General features: G+C 41.5%; 1 protein-coding gene across 3 annotated transcripts in view; it reads left to right on the forward strand.

The window, feature by feature from the left end:
* The first annotated feature begins 4,131 nt into the window (after nt 1–4,131).
* sh3pxd2a (SH3 and PX domains 2A) overlaps nt 4,132–18,089 on the forward strand; it is a 304,174-nt gene continuing 290,216 nt past the window's right edge. Inside the window, exon 1 of one of the 3 annotated variants that reach the window (XM_062976295.1) lies at nt 4,132–4,792. In XM_062976295.1, the coding sequence (XP_062832365.1) occupies nt 4,721–4,792 (72 nt within the window). In that variant the 5' untranslated portion in view covers nt 4,132–4,720. The remainder of the gene's footprint in view (nt 4,793–18,089) is intronic. The other 2 variants (XM_062976293.1, XM_062976294.1) reach the window with 2 other exon arrangements.

Genomic DNA, 18,089 nt, shown 5'->3' on the forward strand with positions numbered 1-18,089 from the left:
GATGCTGAATGCTGACTCACAAAGGTGCCACTTTCATAGAAAAATGTCTTGAAACTTTTCTATTGCTGTGTGGATCATGCAATCACATCTCCCTTGCGGAAATGATTTCATGGGTGATATCACTGCCTGCCAGCTGTATAGCCTTGTTTGTAATTTGCCATAGCAATTTTGACTGTTGGCAGGAATATCTTGTCATATTTTCCAGGCTATGGTAGGATTGCATCCTATTTATTACGGTTGTAAGACATATATGTACATTACAATACACTGCAAATTTGCTGTAAAAGACATTCAGCTACTGTCCATGAAGGAAAAAATGCTCTGTGCACCATGTTTGCTCATAGAGAATGGCTCCTTCAGAGTGACCCACTCATATTCAAAACAATCCTGTACCGTATATAATCTAGGCAACTGGCTACATCCTAAACCTAAAAATAGAGCAATTCCATAACTCAACAAAGTGCCAGTTCTGGGAAAGGCTTCTTCAACATTTCAAATTAGTATTAGCTCAGATCATTAACTATCTAGAGTTTACAAATGTTTCCTAAAAGACTTTCATTTCGGCTTTACCAACTCATCAGTAACAGGTACAGCCAAGTAATCCTTCTGGCCCAAGAAAATTTTCACATACAGCCTGCTAATGTTACTGTACACACTTCTGGAAGTGTAATCTGGAACCCGTGTCTCGTATTTTTGAACTGTTAATTTAAGAGATAGCATACATTAAAATTACTTGCCTCAAGTAGCCAGTTTATACATTCTGGTAGAGCAAGAGTGCTGCCTTGTTTCGAAATGTAACAGCACATATAAACACACAGTAAATTTCTCATTTTGTCTCTTAATCATCTCAATCAAATTTTATAGCATGCTTATAAGAGGCACCTCTCTCTCTTTGAATGACAAGATGTGAACAGCTGCAGTTGATACAGTACTTATGGGCAATGCTGAATGGCATCCCCAATGCCATCCCTCCGTCTCTGGTTTCAACGTGGAAACCTGATTTGGGATAGTCTTGAACTGGCAACTCTAACCTGGCCTTGGTTTGCCCATCTCTCCAACTGGATCAGCCAGGATTGTTATTATGTGCCTTGAAGTCAACTCTCACTTATGGCATCCTTATTCTAGGGTACCGTGGCAGGGTTTATTCAGAGGAGGTTGCTATGCCCTCCTTCCGAGTCTGAGAAACTGAGACTTGCCCAAGACTGCCCAGTGGGTTTCCATGGTTGAAGGGGAGTAAGAATCCTGGTGGGCCGGGCCAGTGGCAGATGGATGGAGAGTGTTTGAAAAAAGCATGAACAAATTCCTATGCACACTACACATATCCCATTTGTAGTGCAAAAAAAGGAAAGAAGACAATACATCCCGTTCAACCCCCTTCTGCCATGCAGGAAAAGCACAATCAAAGCACCCCCAACAGATCGGCCACCCAACCTTTGTACTAATAATAAAAACAACAACAGCAGAAACCTCAAGGGCCATTCAGCTCCCTTTCGCCATGCAGGAAAAGCACAATCAAAGCACCCCTTGAGCAGTGGGAGGGAAAAGGGGTTTTGGAAGCAAAGGCTCCTGGCAGCAAAGGAGTGGGAGAGGAAGGCTTTTGGTGGGGGAGGAGGGGAGCAGCAGGAAAGAGGAGGAAAAGTTTGGAGGAGGAACCACTGAGCCTCTCAGTATGCTTTGCGGAGCCCTAAGTGCTCCACGGATCCACTTTGAGAACCACTGTCCTAGACCAACAAGCAAACTACTATGCCATGCTGTCTGCCACCATCTGTTACAATCCTTTTCAAGAAAGGGATACAATTATTTTGTTTTCTGGATGCAAATGTTCAGAATCCTTTGTTGACTTCTCAGGTGAGGTTGGTGGGGAAGAGAGACAGGGCCCCTCATCTATGGAACTCCCTCCCCAGCGAGAATAGATCAGCCTCCTCCCTCCTAGCCTTCAGGAAAAAGCTAAAAATATGGCTTTGGGATCAAGCCTTTGGTCAGTAAATTTGAACAGTGCAATAAGAAATTACAAAAAAAATACAATGACAAATGGAACGGCTCTGGAGTATGATTTGGATTGCATGATTTTAACTGATGTTTTATTGTCAATATCTTTTTAATTTTTTAGTTTTTGATGTGTTGTTTATTTACCGATATGTATATGTGTGGCATCAAGTTGTTGGCTTTGTAAGGTTGCTCTGAGTCCCCTTTGGGGTGAGAAAGAAGGGTGGGGTATAAATGTGGTACATAAATCTATCTATCTATACACATAATAAACGTGAAAATGTATATGTGTGTATGTGGAGTATGTATATGTGTGTATGTGTGTGTTCACTTACACACACAGTCTCCTGCCTCCACAAACAGCTATAGTTCCCACTGAGCAGGAGACACCAATGGCCCTCCTTCCACTGACATGCAGGTTGTAGTGAGTGCCATGAACATGTAGCCCAAACCCTGCCAGTGCCCTCCACAAACACCACCCTGCCCCCCACCAAAGCGAAGGCTTTCATGAGGGGATAATTTCATCCTAGATGTTCTGTTGGTGGATTGCAGTCTTTATTAATAGCTGAAGGGTTAGAAAGCATGACAATCAAGTTTGCAGACAAAACCAAATTGGGAGGGATAGCCAATATTCCAGAAGACAGGAGCAGAATTCAAAATGATTTTAATAGATTAGGGAGATGGGCCAAAACTAACAAAATGAACTTCAACAGGGACAAATGCAAGATACTCCATTTAGGCAGAAAAAATGAAATGCAAAGATACAGAATGGGGGGCACCTGGCTTGACAACAGTATGTGTGAAAAAGATCTTGGAGTCCTTGTGGACAATAAGTTAAACATGAGCCAACAATGTGATGCGGCGACTAAAAAAGCCAACAGGATTTTGGAGTATAGTGTGTAGATCTAGGGAAGTCATGCTACCCCTCTATTCCGCCTTGGTCAGACCACACCTGGAATACTGTGTCCAATTCTAGGCATCTCAAATGAAGGGAAATGTTGACAAGCTGGAGGGCCAGAATGATCAAGGATCTGGAGAACAAGCCCTATGAGGAGCGGTTTAAAGAGCTGGGCATGTTTAGCCTGCAGAAGAGAAGGCTGAGAGGAGACATGATGAGGGCCATGTATAAATATGTAAGGGGAAGTCATAGTTTTCTGCTGCTGTGGAGACTAGGACATGGAACAATGGCTTTAAACTACAGGAAAGGAGATTCCACCTGACCATTAGAAAGAACTTCCTCACTGTGAGAGCTGTTCCCTGGTGGAATGCTCTGCCGCACAGTGTGGCGGAGGCTCCTTCTTTGGAAGCTTTTAAGCAGAAGCTGGATGACCATCTATCGGGGTGCTTTGAATGCGATTTCCTGCTTCTTGGCAGGTGGTTGGACTGGGTGGCCCATGAGGTCTCCTCTAGCTCTATGATTCTATGGTTCTTCTAACAACCTGGGCACCTCCGGGTCCCAAGCTTTTATCTTTCCTCCAGAAAACCCAATCACTCCCTCCAAGACTCTAAACCAGTTTTGTCTCCAAGCTCTAAGTCTTCCGGATGTGTTGGACTTCAATTCCCAGAAACTGGGATTCTGGGAGCTGAAGTCCAAGAGCACTTAGGAGAGCAGAGGATTCTTCAATGCCTTCTGCTGAGTGAAGCACTAGCCTATGGAGCGAGCCCAGTGTCGGCCTCAACACTGAGAATGATACAGCCTTTTCTGCCAAAGTTTGGTGCTTCACCAAACCACAACTCCCAGGCTGCAGGGCAGTTGAAGTGGCGCCAAAATACAATGAGTCTACAGTAGGGAGGCACAGGAGTTTTGGCAGGAGTTTTCCCTCCCGACTTAGAACTACAGAAGGGCCAGGCGCGGAATCCCGGGAAGCTTTGCTTTTGCGCGCAAAGCGGGCGCTTCTCCTCAGCCTGAAACGAGGCAAGGCAAAGGTCCTGGTGCCCGGGGTGGGGGGTGGGGGCTTTCCAGAGGCGGGAGACACCCCTTCTTCCTGGGGCAGGAGGAGCCGGGCTGAAGGGGGATTTTCCCTCTCCTGGCACGCTTCCCTCGGGGCTCGCTCTCGGGACAGAGAGAGAAAGACACACACACACACACACAGAGGGGGAGACCCGGCTTTCTCCTTTCCTCTGCTCCTCCTCCTCCTTGAAGTCCAGCCCCTCGCCTCGTCCGGCGAAGAGGCGAGCGAGGAGAGGGAGCCCCTCGCCCTGCCTTCCTTTTGCCTCCTTCCTTCCCTCCTTGCCTGCCTGCCTTCCTTCCCTTCAGCAGCAGAAACAGCAGCAGCCACCGCTGCACCAAGGAGCGTTGCCAAAGGAACGCAAATTACCCCTGGGAGCGAAGATAGAACAGCCCAGCATTGGAAGGGAAAAGGAAGGAGGGAGGGAAGGCGTATCAACAAACACAACAAACACGCCGGGAACTGCACGAGGGCACTCGATTTCCCCCCGCAGCCCCTCAATGCAGCCTGTCTCCCGAAAGCGGGAGGAAAGCGCGGCTTCTCTTGGAAGCGACTCTTCTGCAAGGAAGGGGTCTGGGCTTCGCCGGCATGCCTGCAGCAGCGCTTGGGGGCACCATCCGTGCTGACAAACCCCCTGCCTATTGAAAGCTCGCCTGGAAAGTTTGGGGTTGCTCTCTCCGCCCAAGCAGGGAGCGAGAAGGCACCCCAGGAAATCCTCCTGGAGCGAATACAAGGATACATCTGGACGGCGTTGGCGTTTCCTGGCTTTCCTGGACGGGTCCAAGATGCTGTCCTACAGCGTCCTGGATGCTAACGTGGTGGACGTGGAGAAAAGACGAAGCCCTTCCAAGCATTATGTGAGTAGAGGGGACCGTCTCATCATCGCCATCAGAATAACACGCGTGTCATGGCAGGGGAGCGGGTGTCGCCCTGGAGCGGTTATGGTTGGACTGAAGGCTGCAAGTGCAAGATCTCTCTAAAAAAAACTCATCACACTAGAGCTTGGATCCACTTTAAGTCCACTTTAAGGAGGGGGCTTTGAAACAGCTCAGCCGCACAGGTCCTGGGCTTCACCAAACTACACATCCCAGAACTCTGCAGGAGGTAGAAACCGGATTTAAAGTGGATTCATGCTCTAGTGTGACGTGACAGTAAAAGAGCTCTTTACAGAGTATAAGGACCTCATCACACTAGAGCTTGGACCCACTTTAAATCCATTTTAAGAAGGGGGAGGAGCCCTGGGTGGCACAGCATGTTAAATCGCAGAGCTGCTGAACTTGCGGACCAAAAGGTCACAGGTTCGAATCCAGGGAGTGGAGTGATCACTGTTAGCCCCAGCTTCTGCCGACCTAGCAGTTCAAAAACATTCAAATGTGAGTAGATCAATAGGTACTGCTCCGGTGGGAAGGTAATGACGCTCTATGCAGTCATGCCGGCCACATGACCTTGGAGGTGTCTACGGACAATGCTAGCTCTTTGGCTTAGAAATGGAGATGAGCACCAACCGCCAGAGTCTGACTCGACTGGACTTAATGTCAGGGGAAAACCTTTACCTCGGGAGGGGGCTTTAAACAGCTCAGCCAGACAGGTCCTGGGCCTCACCAAACTGCAAACGCCAGAATTCTGCAGGAGGCAGGAACCGGATTTAAAGTGGATTCATGGTCTAGTGGAATGAGGCAGTAAGAAAGGGGGATGGAAGTTCTTTATTTTATCCTTTTCCCTGTCCCAAACCTTTTGATGTAGTTTGAGGGTCAGGCATGACAAGCTTCAGAGGAAGGCAAGGGCAAACCCCCCTCTGATCAAATTCTGCCAAGTGATACCTTCACCTTCAGGTTGTCACAAATCAGAGACACATATTAATTGCTGTGTCCTTGTATTTGTGCCTGCATAAACAAAAAACACAGAAGCTTTGGCAAGTGATGTCATTGTCCCTTGAGAATGCACTTCTGTGTAAACAATAACAACAACAAAGTCTCATGACACCTTCACTGCAGAGTGGCACATTTATAATGACATAATCTTCAATGGGCATCGGTGGCGTTCTTGGTTGCAGACAATGTCTACAACTCATATGTATGACTTTTTAAAGAGCCCCAAGATACTTTATTATTGTGTTGTCGAAGGCTTTCATGGCCAGAATCACTAGATTGCTGTGAGTTTTCCGGGCTGTATGGCCATGTTCCAAAAGCATTCTTTCCTGGCATTTCGCCCACATCTATGGCAGGCATCCTCAGAGGTTTTGAGGTCTGTTGGAAACTAGGCAAGTGGGGCTTATATATCTGTGAAATGTTTAGGTTGGGAGAAATAACTCTTATTCTTAATTCTGAGGATGCCTGGCATAGATCCGGAAGATTGCTTCTGGAACAGTGGCTTGAAACCCATTTTATTATTTTTTGCTGCAATTGGCTAATTTGAGATGGAATTGTGTGTGAGAGAGTGCCCATGACTTGGGCACCAAAACTGGACCAAGTTTCTGTGTGAGGCAAGTGATTTTCCTAGGCAGTTTCAACAGACAGACAAAACAAGATACTCTGTGACTGAATTTTGCAAGTGGCAATGTCAGGTGCATTGAATAATCCAGTCCCAAAGAAAGGATCTCTGACATTTTCCTGATTTCTGTTCTGCATTTGGTGGCACAGTAAGATTTGGTGCAGGAAAGTGGACTAGCCTGGATGGTGTACTGAGCAGCACTCTGTTTGGCATGGCAGTGCCAATTTATTCATGTACAAGAATGTTGCCCTCTAGCCAGATTGGCTGACCATTATTTGCTCTTCCTGTATACAGTGAGGCACATCTGAGCCATCTGGGTTTTCTTGACCCAGCTTATTATTTGGGTCTTGATGAACAACAAGATTTCATCTGTTCTGAGACGTATATTAATAGCCATGTCCTTGCTTTTTCTGAACGACTATTTGAGCCTTACAGATTTGAAAAGAATTCTCCTTTGGAGCTAATCCAGATATTGGTGTAAGGACACTGCCACTCTCTTAAGTGGGTGCCTTGGTTTCTATGTCATCCTTTATTGGCAAATTGTCATTGCTTGACTTCTTCATTGGAGATCCAGGCAGTGACCCTGCATGAACCCTCAATTTTCCTCTATAGCTGAGCCAGTTTAATCAATGTGCAATGCTTGTTACGCTCCCATGACAGACATTATATGAACAAGTACCCATGGAGAATATAGGGCTGGTGCTATCTGTAGGCAACATGAAGTGACTGCCTGAAGTAGCAGATTTTTGAGTATTATACTAGAGCAGCAAATTGTCACTTGCTTCATTATAGCTTCTACTGCCAGGAAGAGGAAAAGATGTTTGCTAGAATGTCTGTGTCATGTTCTCAAAGAACGGTCCTGGCTTTGGGTACCATGCATCTCGACTTGGCTCATTTGATCTTTGGCCATTTTGGCTAGTTAGGATGGAACTTTCAGATCTTGGCTTTACAAACTCCTTCCAGGCATGATGGAAGTTGGCTTCGACAAACAACCTCAAAGGAGCTGATCAAGTATAGCTCCTTTATGAAGATGAGTAGGATAGAGATGAAGCCAGGAATTGGCATTTAATGGTTGCAAAGGAATTTCCCCATTATTTGCAATGGATCTAGTTTATTAATTTATTTATAAACTGTTTATATTTGAAGATATAAACTGACAATGTTTACATTGTTCATATGGTAGCTTGGAATGCATAGGGAATGCTTGCAAAAAGGAGGAAATCATCAAAACATACCGATAAATAAGAATTGTTAGAGCTTCTCTGATATTGGGGAAAGAATTCAAAGACATAGTTGTGCTAGTCTGGAATATCTGTATGCAAAGGGATTTTAGTGACTGAGAGAGTGGATTTGAGAGAATAAGGTGCATTGGAAGGAAGTAGACTCAGATTGTGAAAGCTTATGCTAGTTTGTTTCTCAGTCTCTAAGGTGTTACAAGATTCCTTTGCATATTGAGAGAAGTGCATGCAGTGGATTTTAAGGGTTTGGTGCACAATCAGGAGGGCTTCTCTAGATGTCCTGAAGTGTCAATTGTGACTGTAAAGGAATTAACCAGGTCATTTAAGGCATTATACGGACAGAAGCCTTAACTCTGATCCAGAATCTAATAGGCAGCCAGTAGAATTCATTTAGCAGAATGTTTATGTTTTGAGAAAGCCACTCCATTCAAAACACTTAACCAAATCGTTCCGTCCCTGCTCCAAATTTTGATATAGCGTTAAGGGCATTCTGTGTTGGTCTAGTTTTGACTTTGCCAATATATGAATCACTGATTCCAGAACAAGAATGTGTGGCTGTCATGCCAAAGTTACCAAAAGGATACCAAGCCATCAAGACAATCTGGACTATCAGCAACAAAGATGGATCTAAGCTGTTCCCTTGCTTCTTTTGAAGGAATGACCTCTGTTTTAGGTTTCCTGTCTCTCAAACTTAGGAACCACTCACTCAGAAGGCCTACGATTCAGTCCCAGACTTTTTGCTGACATCCAACAATTGTGATGTTCAGGACTTACACAGCGACCTCTGATTCAGATGCAGCAGAAGAAGAGTACTTGGTTTTGTCAGCATAATGACGGTACTTTATCCTGTCCCCAGTGGCTTATTGGCTTAAACAAGACAGTGTTGGGATACAATCCTTTGAAACTATCAGCCCTCAATTGTCCAGACACCTTGAAAAATTGATTTACGTATGTGCTCCTATTCAGCAATGAGGCAGTGTGATACAGTGATGATGTGAGCACTGAACCTGAGATTTCAGGAAACCAGGTTCAAATCTGTCCTCAGCCATGAAAAACTACTGATGACCTTGGACAATTTACACTCTCTTAGCCTTAGAGGGAAGCCAAACCTTGTCTGACAATAATCTTATCAAGAAAAAAATCTATGAGAAGGTCTCCATAAATTGGAATCAACATGAAGCCACATAATAAGAATTCAGTGTTATGAAATAGGATACAAAGATGCATTGCAGATACAGAAGATACAATGGTGAATGACAGAGATTTATTGCTCAATTGGAATGGAAATGAAAAACAATATTTGGTCAGAAAATAACTTAAAATTGAGACAGATCATAGTCAATAAGCACTCAAACATTATCAAAGGCTTTTATTTCAGTTATGTAATTCTTTGATCGATAGTGTCAGGGGATTAGCCGTTTGTAAATGATTGGCCTGCACTGCAGAATAGCTTAAACATACCTCTGTAACTGCATTCAATCTGCATTCCTGTGTGTACTCTGATGCAAGTGCATCTTACATCAGAGTATCCACCACAAGACTGTCCAGCAGGATTGTGCTGTATGTCCTAGTGTCACGATTCCAGGGCTCTGCCAGTACGCACGCAGAGGTGAACCAAAACAAACACCCGGCTTGTGTTAAACTGTTTAATTAAAGCAGCACTTACTGTCTGGCTATTTTCAAAGTCCCAATATAAAACATAAAGATAGCACTCAGCCACAAAATCAAAACAAAACTGATAGCAAACGCTGATGCAGGTACAAGAAGACACCATAGTCAAAAAAGACTCAGTCCAATTGTCAAACACTGAGTTCAATGAGTAAAGTCCAAGGATCAAGAGTCTATATAATAGTCAATGCTAATCAGAGGCTCCAGGGTTCAGAAGACAGGCCAGGATACCAAAAATCCACAAACCCGGAGGAAAAACCAGCAGCCTCCCCAGCCAAAGTAGAACAAATACTTTTCTCCCAAAGATCATTCTCCAGGCTAGCTCCTTATATCCAGTACAACCCGGCTGCAAACTATCTCTTGCATACCTCCATCCTTACTTGCTTTCACTTGTAACTCCTACTTATAGATTATTCAGTCCTGTAGAACTAAGACTTACATTAACCCCTTCCATCACCAACTGTTGAACATGATACATGACACTTAGAAAGGCTGGACAAAGCTTATCAATGTCAAATCTGTTTTATCACAAATCATTGTTCTGCCAAATACCACTGGTTTCACTGTTTCCTTATAACACGCAGCCTCAGTACATGGGCAAAGGAACTTGTGATTCTTCAGATATTGTTGGTTTCTAAGGCCCCTTCTACACTGCTCAATATCCCAGGATCTGATCCCAGATTATCTGTTTTACACTGGATTATATGAGTCTCCACTGTCAGATAATCCAGTTCAAAGCAGATAATATTGATTTTTATCTGGAAGCGTAGATGAGATCTAAGTCCAAACAGCCCCTGCTAACCTTCCTGGCAATGAAGGATGGGGAGACTGTTGTTCATGAACATCTCACTGTCCAGTGGTTCCCCATCCCTGTTCTGTTTGAACTGGATTCTAGCACTTTGACTATCTATAGCGGTGGTTCCCAACCTTTGGGCCTCCAGGTGTTTTGGACTTCAGCTCCCACAGTTCCTAACAGCTGGTAAGCTGGCTGGGATTTTTGGGAGCTGCAGTCCAAAACATCTGGAGGCCCAAAGGTTGGGAACCACTGGTCTATAGAGTGGAAATCTTTGTAAACCGTATCATGGCTGGGATACAAAAGCAATGGTAATGGGAAAGCTTCTTAAATTTTGTTGAATTACAGAAAATATTTATGATTCTTAACAGGTTCATATCACAGGAAATAAGTGGCTGGTTCTGTTGTGTTTGGTTGTAAGTGACTATTCAATTTTGCTTAATCCCTTTGGGAATTTTTAAAAAGAAGCAAAATGCAAATATTTTCCCTTTGCAAAATAAGAAAACTGCCCTGGCATTAGGAACCTACCAGTAATTAGTTCTAGCTATATATTTGTGAATTATTGGGCAATAAAAGCGAGATTCTGTTGCTAATTCAGACAAATTGGATGCATATGCTTGATTGAAATAATCCTATATTTCCCCTCTTCCATTGTTATCATATATTGTATATGATTTGCAAATCCAGTGTAAACAAGTTTAGAACAAGGGAAGTTCTGTAGCAGTATGCCCATCATTTCCTGTGTTAGCCCGAGGACTAGCAACTTATTCTGTATAACAATATGAAAACTGAACTGTTTAAACATTATTCAGCTGCAAAAGGATTCTGATTTCATGGTTATAAAGATTGCAAGAGCTCTGCCATCCATAATGCGGTCATGCAGTACTAACTTTAGACTTGCTCTGCTGAAAATGTTCCCTGCTTCTATATGAATTAATTAACACTGCTGCCGCTCAGAGGCGGTCCAACCATAAGGCGAAATAGGCATTTGCCTGTGGCGCCATCGTCCCGGGGGCACCATCGTCCTGGGAGGAGGGCACCACTCTCCACCTCCTTCTCTTTCGGGCCTTCCAGCGGCCGCGCTGGGCCTTCCGGCCGGCGCAGACCCACCTTCGCACCACGCAAGCTCACCTTTGGGGCCTTCAGAGATTGTGAGGTCTGTAGGAACTTGGAAGCTAGGTATGTGGGGTTTATATATCTGTAGAAGGTCCAGGGTGGGAGAAAGAACTTTTCTTTGAAGCAGGTGTGAATGTTGTAATTAATCACCTTGATTAGCATTTAATGGCCCTGTGGCTTCAAGACCTGGCTTTTTCTTGCCTGGGAGAATCTTTTTTTGGGAGGTGTTAGCTGTCCCTGATTGTTTACTGTCTGGATTTCTTCTGTTTTCAGAGTGTTGTTCTTTATTTATTGTCCTGATTTTAGAGTTTTTTTTTTAATGCTGAGGGCTATCTGGGTTATCTAAGTCCACACTGCCCTATATCCCTGTTCAATGTTTAGTGTTAAATTTGCAAATATAGTAATTCCTACATAACATTACCATGTATTGAACTGCTTTTTCTATTGATTTGTTGTCTAACATGATGTTTTGGTGCTTAATATTTAAAATCATAATGTAATTTGATGTTTTATAGGCTTTTCCTTTATACTTCCTTATTATCCAACATTTTCGCTTATCCAACGCTTTTATTTTTCAGTGATTGGTTTGGGGGGGCGCCAAAATTCTGTTCACCTACACTTGAAAAATACCTAGGGCCGGCTCTGCTGCCGCTTAATTGGAGCTTCTCATTCTCATTCTCCTCTTCTCTTTTGTTCCCTGGAGGATGCCCTTTGATTCCTCGAGACCACTGCCAGGTTGTCTGATCTATCAGATCAATATTGGCTACCTCTATTCATACAAGAATGTGTTCATGTGCAATGTTCAGCTTGATCTTTAAGATGCATATTGAGAATGGGTGATCAAAACCTATCCACAGCCTCTAGGCTAATGCAATGTGTGTCTTTTCCTCATTTTTATATGTTAGCACTGGCTAAGTGAATCCAGCTGCCATTATAATATGTATTATTCCCTACTTTTCCCTTAGGTCTTTTTCATGTGCTTTGTTCAGTCTCATTTTAAAATAACTCACTATTGTCACAAGTAAGGCTTTCATTTTTGCCTGTGTGGGAAAAAAGAAATCTGTGACATTTTCCATCCAAGGTCAACATTGCAAGGGGGTTAGTTTCAGTATATTGATTGCTAGCTGTTATCTCTCACTTTCCTTCAGATGTTTGGGAGTATATGTTTGGGAGCAGCATGCTCAAATATTTGTGCATATGGTTCAGCAATACCCACCAAAATTTTAATTAGAGTTCCAGGATTCCTGGAAATACATGAGACAACATCTACCCTGTAATAGCTTAGGTAAAGGTAAAGGTTTTCCCCTGACATTAAGTCTATTCATGTCCATATTGTTATGTATAAAAAATATGGTGGATAAAATGGATAGGATAAAAGATTATTTAGAGACATTTGGAAGGACAAAAGGTTTACAAATAAATTGGAATAAATCAGAAATGATGCTATTGAATTACACAAAAAAGGAAGAAAAGGATTTTATAGAACAGAGCAAGATGGGAATAAGAATTAAGAATAAATTAAAATTTTTGGTAATAATTATAACCAAGGATTTAAAAGAAATGGAAGAGGAAAATATAATAGTCTTAAGGGATAAGGTTAAAAAGCAGTTATTAGAATACGAAAATTTAAATTTATCATGGTTTGGGAAAATTGCATTAATAAAAATGAAAATACTTCCAAGGATAAATTTTATATTTAGAATGCTACCACTTCAAATTACGGAAAAAGAATTGAATAAATGGCAGCTAATGATAAATAATTATTGTAATGGTAATAAGAGAAATAGGATAAACAAACAATTATGGTACAGACCGCAAAAGGAAGGGGGACTAGCACTCCCAAATATAAAACAATATTATGAAGCTAATAGATTAAGACTGGTTATTGAAGGAATGATAAACAAGGATGATATAGAATGGTTAAAAATAGATTCTGAAAAAGTAGAGGAAGAAATTCGGAATATATTTTTTAAGGATTTCACGAGAAAGGAAATTAGGGAAATTGGAAACCCAATGTTAAAGAATGTATTAGATATATGGATTAAATATAAGAAAAAGTTAATACCGGAGGGTTCAAGAATAATCCCAGTTATAATGGAAAGGAAGTTCCCAAAAAATTTAAAAAATATATTGGATAAAGTATTAAGGGAAAAAAACCTAGACAAAATAGGGGACTGGATTAAGAGGGGAATGAAGAAAGAAAAGATAAAGGAGGAATTTGGGGAAATAAAATTGACATGGTTCCATGGTGTTCAGCTAGAGCAATGGTAAAAGAATTGGGTAAAAAATAATAAAGAGGGGAAGGAACCTAACCAATTTGAACAAATAATACAAAATGGAAGGGATATAGATGATTATAAAAAAATGAAAGGTGTAACTGGTAGAATCTATAGAATATTGGGTGGAATAAAAGAAGGAGAGAGAAAAAATATTACTCTTAAGGAATTATGGGAGGAGGAGTTAGAGATGAAAATAAATGAAATGGAATGGTCGCAATTGTGGAAACAAAGGCACTTGAAAAATTTATCAATAAGAGTTAAAGAAAATTATTATAAGATAATTTGGAAATGGTATTTAACGCCATTAAAAATGTCAAATATTAATAAAAACCATCCAAAAAATTGCTGGAGAGGCTGTCAGGAAGTGGGAACATATATACATATGTGGTGGCACTGTAAATATGTTAGGAAATTTTGGTACAAAATATTTAAAGAGATAGAGGATATAATGAACATTAAATTGGAAAGAAACCCTGGTATTGCATTATTATCAATATATAATAATAATAAGATAGATAAAAAAGAAAAAGAAGCAATAACAAATTTATTGACAGTAGCAAGACTGCTTATAGCAAGGAACTGGAGAAAAGTAATAGATGTACAGATTGAAGAATGGTACAAGGAAGTATGGAAATTGGCAATAAATGATAAGCTAACATGTAAATTAAAAGTTAAAAGAGGGATATGGGAAAAAAATGATTTTGAAGATGTATGGGGGAAATTTATTGAGAAAGGACTCCAAAAAAGGGATGGAGGGCTACCGCCTCAGGAAGAAATGAGATTTTGGTTAGACAATACATAAGAAATGGCTCGGGGAGGGAGGGGGGGATACACAGTGGTGAAGAAATATAGATAGACAAATGTTAACGATGTAGTAGGTATTAATCAACAGTAGATATAAAAGAATGATGCAAGTATTGTATGATAAACTAAATATCTGCTATGTGATAAAAGCAATTATTGTATGAAAAATTTTAAAATCAATAAAAACGATAAAAAAAAAAGTCTATTCATGTCCGACTATGGGAGTTGGTGCTCATCTCCATTTCTAAGCCAAAGAGCCGGCATTGTCTGTAGACGTTTCCAAGATCATGTGGCTGGCATGACTGCATGGAGTGCTATTATCTTCCCGCCGGAGCTGTACCTATTGATCTACTCACATTTGCATGTTTTTGAACTGCTAGGTTTGCAGAAGCTGGGGCTAACAGGGAAGCTCACCCCGCTCCCTGGATTTGAACCGCTGACCTCTTGGTTGGCAAGTTCAGCAGCTCAGTGGTTTAACCCGCCTTGCCTCTGGGGGCTCCAATAAAGCTACATATTAGACTAGTAAGTGCAGATACTGAAGTATTTGGAAATGAGGAGAAAATACTACTAAAGGATGCTTGTTTTGGTCAGAGAACCATTTTTCTTGTTTCACTTCTTTTCTGGGCAGGTCTAAGTAAATGAGTACTCTCAGCTTTATTTCATGCAAGGAGCTTCAAATTAATAGTTGCCTGGCATTAGAAGGTGAAACTGTCCACAGTTTAACCCGCTGCACTACATTTTCCTTTTCCTCTTCTCTCCTTATCTTGTTGCTCCATCTTCAGATTGCAATATCTTTAGCACAAGCCTTTTTCTTAATGCTGCAAAATGCATCCTAGGTTATTTCAAAAATTGGCAAGTGATGCTCCATTCACAGACTTCACTTGGTAATGGAAATAGCAGAAGTCCCAAATCAGTTTCCACCTGCAGCCTCTGAATCCCTCCCAGATTTGCTGTGCAGGCATGGAAAATGCTCAACAACAGTATAGGCAGTATAAAAGAAACCACATGAAAAGAAGGGAAGGAAATGGAGGAAGGAGTCCCATGAGTTGTTGCATCGCTTCAACTCATTTCTAACCTATAGCTTCCCTAAAAGAAATGTCATAGGATTTTCTTGATAGAATTTGCTCAGAGAAGGTTTGCCATTGCCTTCTTCTGAAGCTGAGAGAATGTGACTTACACAAGGGCACTCATTTTGTTTCAATGGTCAGGTGAGGCTTTGAACCCCAATCTCCCAGTGTCCTAGTCCAACACACAACCACTGCATCTTCATGGCACATTTAAGACGCTGGTTTATTTTAGCATGACCTTTTATTAAGATACTCTGATGGAATATAATTGCCAAGCTTCAGGGAGAAATGTGTTTATACAGGAAGGTTGACTATTGTACTCCGTCAGGGCATCAGAGGAAGTGGATGGTAATGCATGTAAGTTTATGCTAAAATAAATATTTAAGATTTTAAGAATGGTATCTGAAGCATCAAAGGAATTGAAATTCAGTGACTGTTCAGTGGCATTTACCATATCCCTTTTGCTCTTTTGGATTAAAGGTTCCAAAATACCCCTACCCTAGCAGCCATTCTGGAAACTGTAATTTCCCAGAGTAATTTTCCTGCCCCCATATTTATTCATACATGCTATCTGTGATTTTAAAAATAGTAATAGATAAAGGTAAAGGTTTCTCCTGACATTGAGTCCAGTCGGGTCCAACTTGGAGGTTGGTGCTCATCTCCATTTCTAAGCCAAAGGGCTGGCATTGTCCTTAGACACCTCCTAGGTCACATGGCCAGCATGACTGTATGGAGCACCATTACCTTCCTGCAGAAGCGGTACTTATTGATCTACTCACATTTGCATGTTTTCGAACTGCTAGGTTGGCAGAAGCTGGGGCTAATAGTGGGAGCTCACACCGCTCCCAGGATTTAAACCGCCGACCTTTCGTTCAGCAAGTTCAGCAGCTCAGTGGTTTAATCCACTGTGCCACTGGGAACTCAAACATAGTAATAGATAAGATTGATTACGTTATACATTCATTTGAATCCCAACTGGTATATATATGAAATAGGGGCAGCCTGTGGTTCATACAGTGGTGATCTTGCAAAATACCCAACCTTCACAGATCATGGGCTACAACAAGAGCTTGGGATGCCTTTTAAACAGATGCATTTGCCATGGTTCAATTCTCAAACTCCTTGCCTATGCAATTTGGTTTTTCTCTTCCATGGATGGATCTGCTTTCCACAGGCAAAAATCTGGCTTCTGGTATAGTAAGAAGAGTAGAAGAAACAAATAGTACATTTCCAAAATACTTTGCCAAACTTATTTCCTTTCTGTGTTGTAAATGTATCTATTTATTGATTTGGCAGATTTTCGCTCAATTATGCCCTCTTGTCTTAAAATGTATCTATTGTATTTTGAAAACTGAACATCTCTCCTGAATAATCCTTACAATATGCCCACTTTGAAAAATCTTAAAAATTATTTTTTGTGCCATTTGAAAACTAAAAACATCACTTTCCATATTTTTTTTACTTTCTCTGGACCTACTATCAATGGAGCTGTTATGCCAGCTTCAGGTAATGACTCTGAGCTGTTGTCATTTGCAGCCTCAAATTGGCTTTCCTATTGAGTAATTATGAGAAAAGTTTAAAATAATACCATTTGATTCCCAGTTGTATAGGCTGTCTTGGGAGGAAACAGCTGGCTTTCACACAGTGGATAGGTGTTTCTTTGTCAACAGCCATTTTTATTTAGCTTCCTCTTCACAGCCGTATTTCCTCACAAAAGGAAACTGCTTATAGTTGGCAAAGCAGCAGTACTGCTGGCTGCAAAGCAGTTTGCAATGCTGTGTTAATGTGTATGTCATCAAATGCTTTGATGTCTCTCCATAGAGCTGACTTTTTTTTAGCCTCAGGGATCAATTAATGTGTGAACATAGGAAGCTGTCTTATACTGAGTCAGATATTGGGTTTACCCAGCCCCATATTGCCAATTGTCAGCAGCTGTTTTCTGCAGTCAGGGACATAGATTTTTTCCTAGTCCTGCTATCAAAGTTTCTGCGTTGTTATTGACATTTAATCTAGACCCTTCTACATGCAATGCATGTACTTTAGCAGTGAGTTACTGTTTTCCCTCAGGGTAAACTATACCTACTGAAGGGAGTCAAGAGAGAAATGCATATATTTACAACAGAGAAAATTTTCATTCTTTCTTTTTAAAATTGCTGTATTGTTTAATAAATTGAGACTGCTCCATGCTCTCATTAAGCCTGTGAAAAGATTCCAAAGGCATGGTCATGTTAGTCTGGATCAGTATGCAAAGGGATCTTGTAGCCCATTTGAGACTAAGATTAAGCTGTGTCACTTTCAGATCAAAATGAAAACTAGATTCATGCTCACGTCTCCCAGACTGGTCAGGATGTGAAAAATGACACAGGTTGGCTCCTGTTGGCTCGTAGGAATTTTTACTTATGATATGTGTACAACACATTCTTGCAGCATTTTCACATGGTTACCTGATTCAGTGCCTTGTCTAGATGTCACAGCCAAACGAAAAGTAAAGTCTTGCAACAGCTCAGTTCCAACCACTACTTTGTGGTTTTGACCATTGATTGTCACAGTTTCCAAATCACCACAGGCATACAATCTAGGGTGAGAAATCCACCATGTTTTCAATATACAGGCAACCATATGGCTTACAATAGCTATAGATTACCCAAATAGATTTTCTATTTTATAAAAACAGAAGAGATGTGTAACATGTCTGGGTA

This window comes from Anolis carolinensis, chromosome 3 (genome assembly GCF_035594765.1).
Source record: "Anolis carolinensis isolate JA03-04 chromosome 3, rAnoCar3.1.pri, whole genome shotgun sequence".
Lineage (NCBI taxonomy): Eukaryota > Metazoa > Chordata > Lepidosauria > Squamata > Dactyloidae > Anolis > Anolis carolinensis.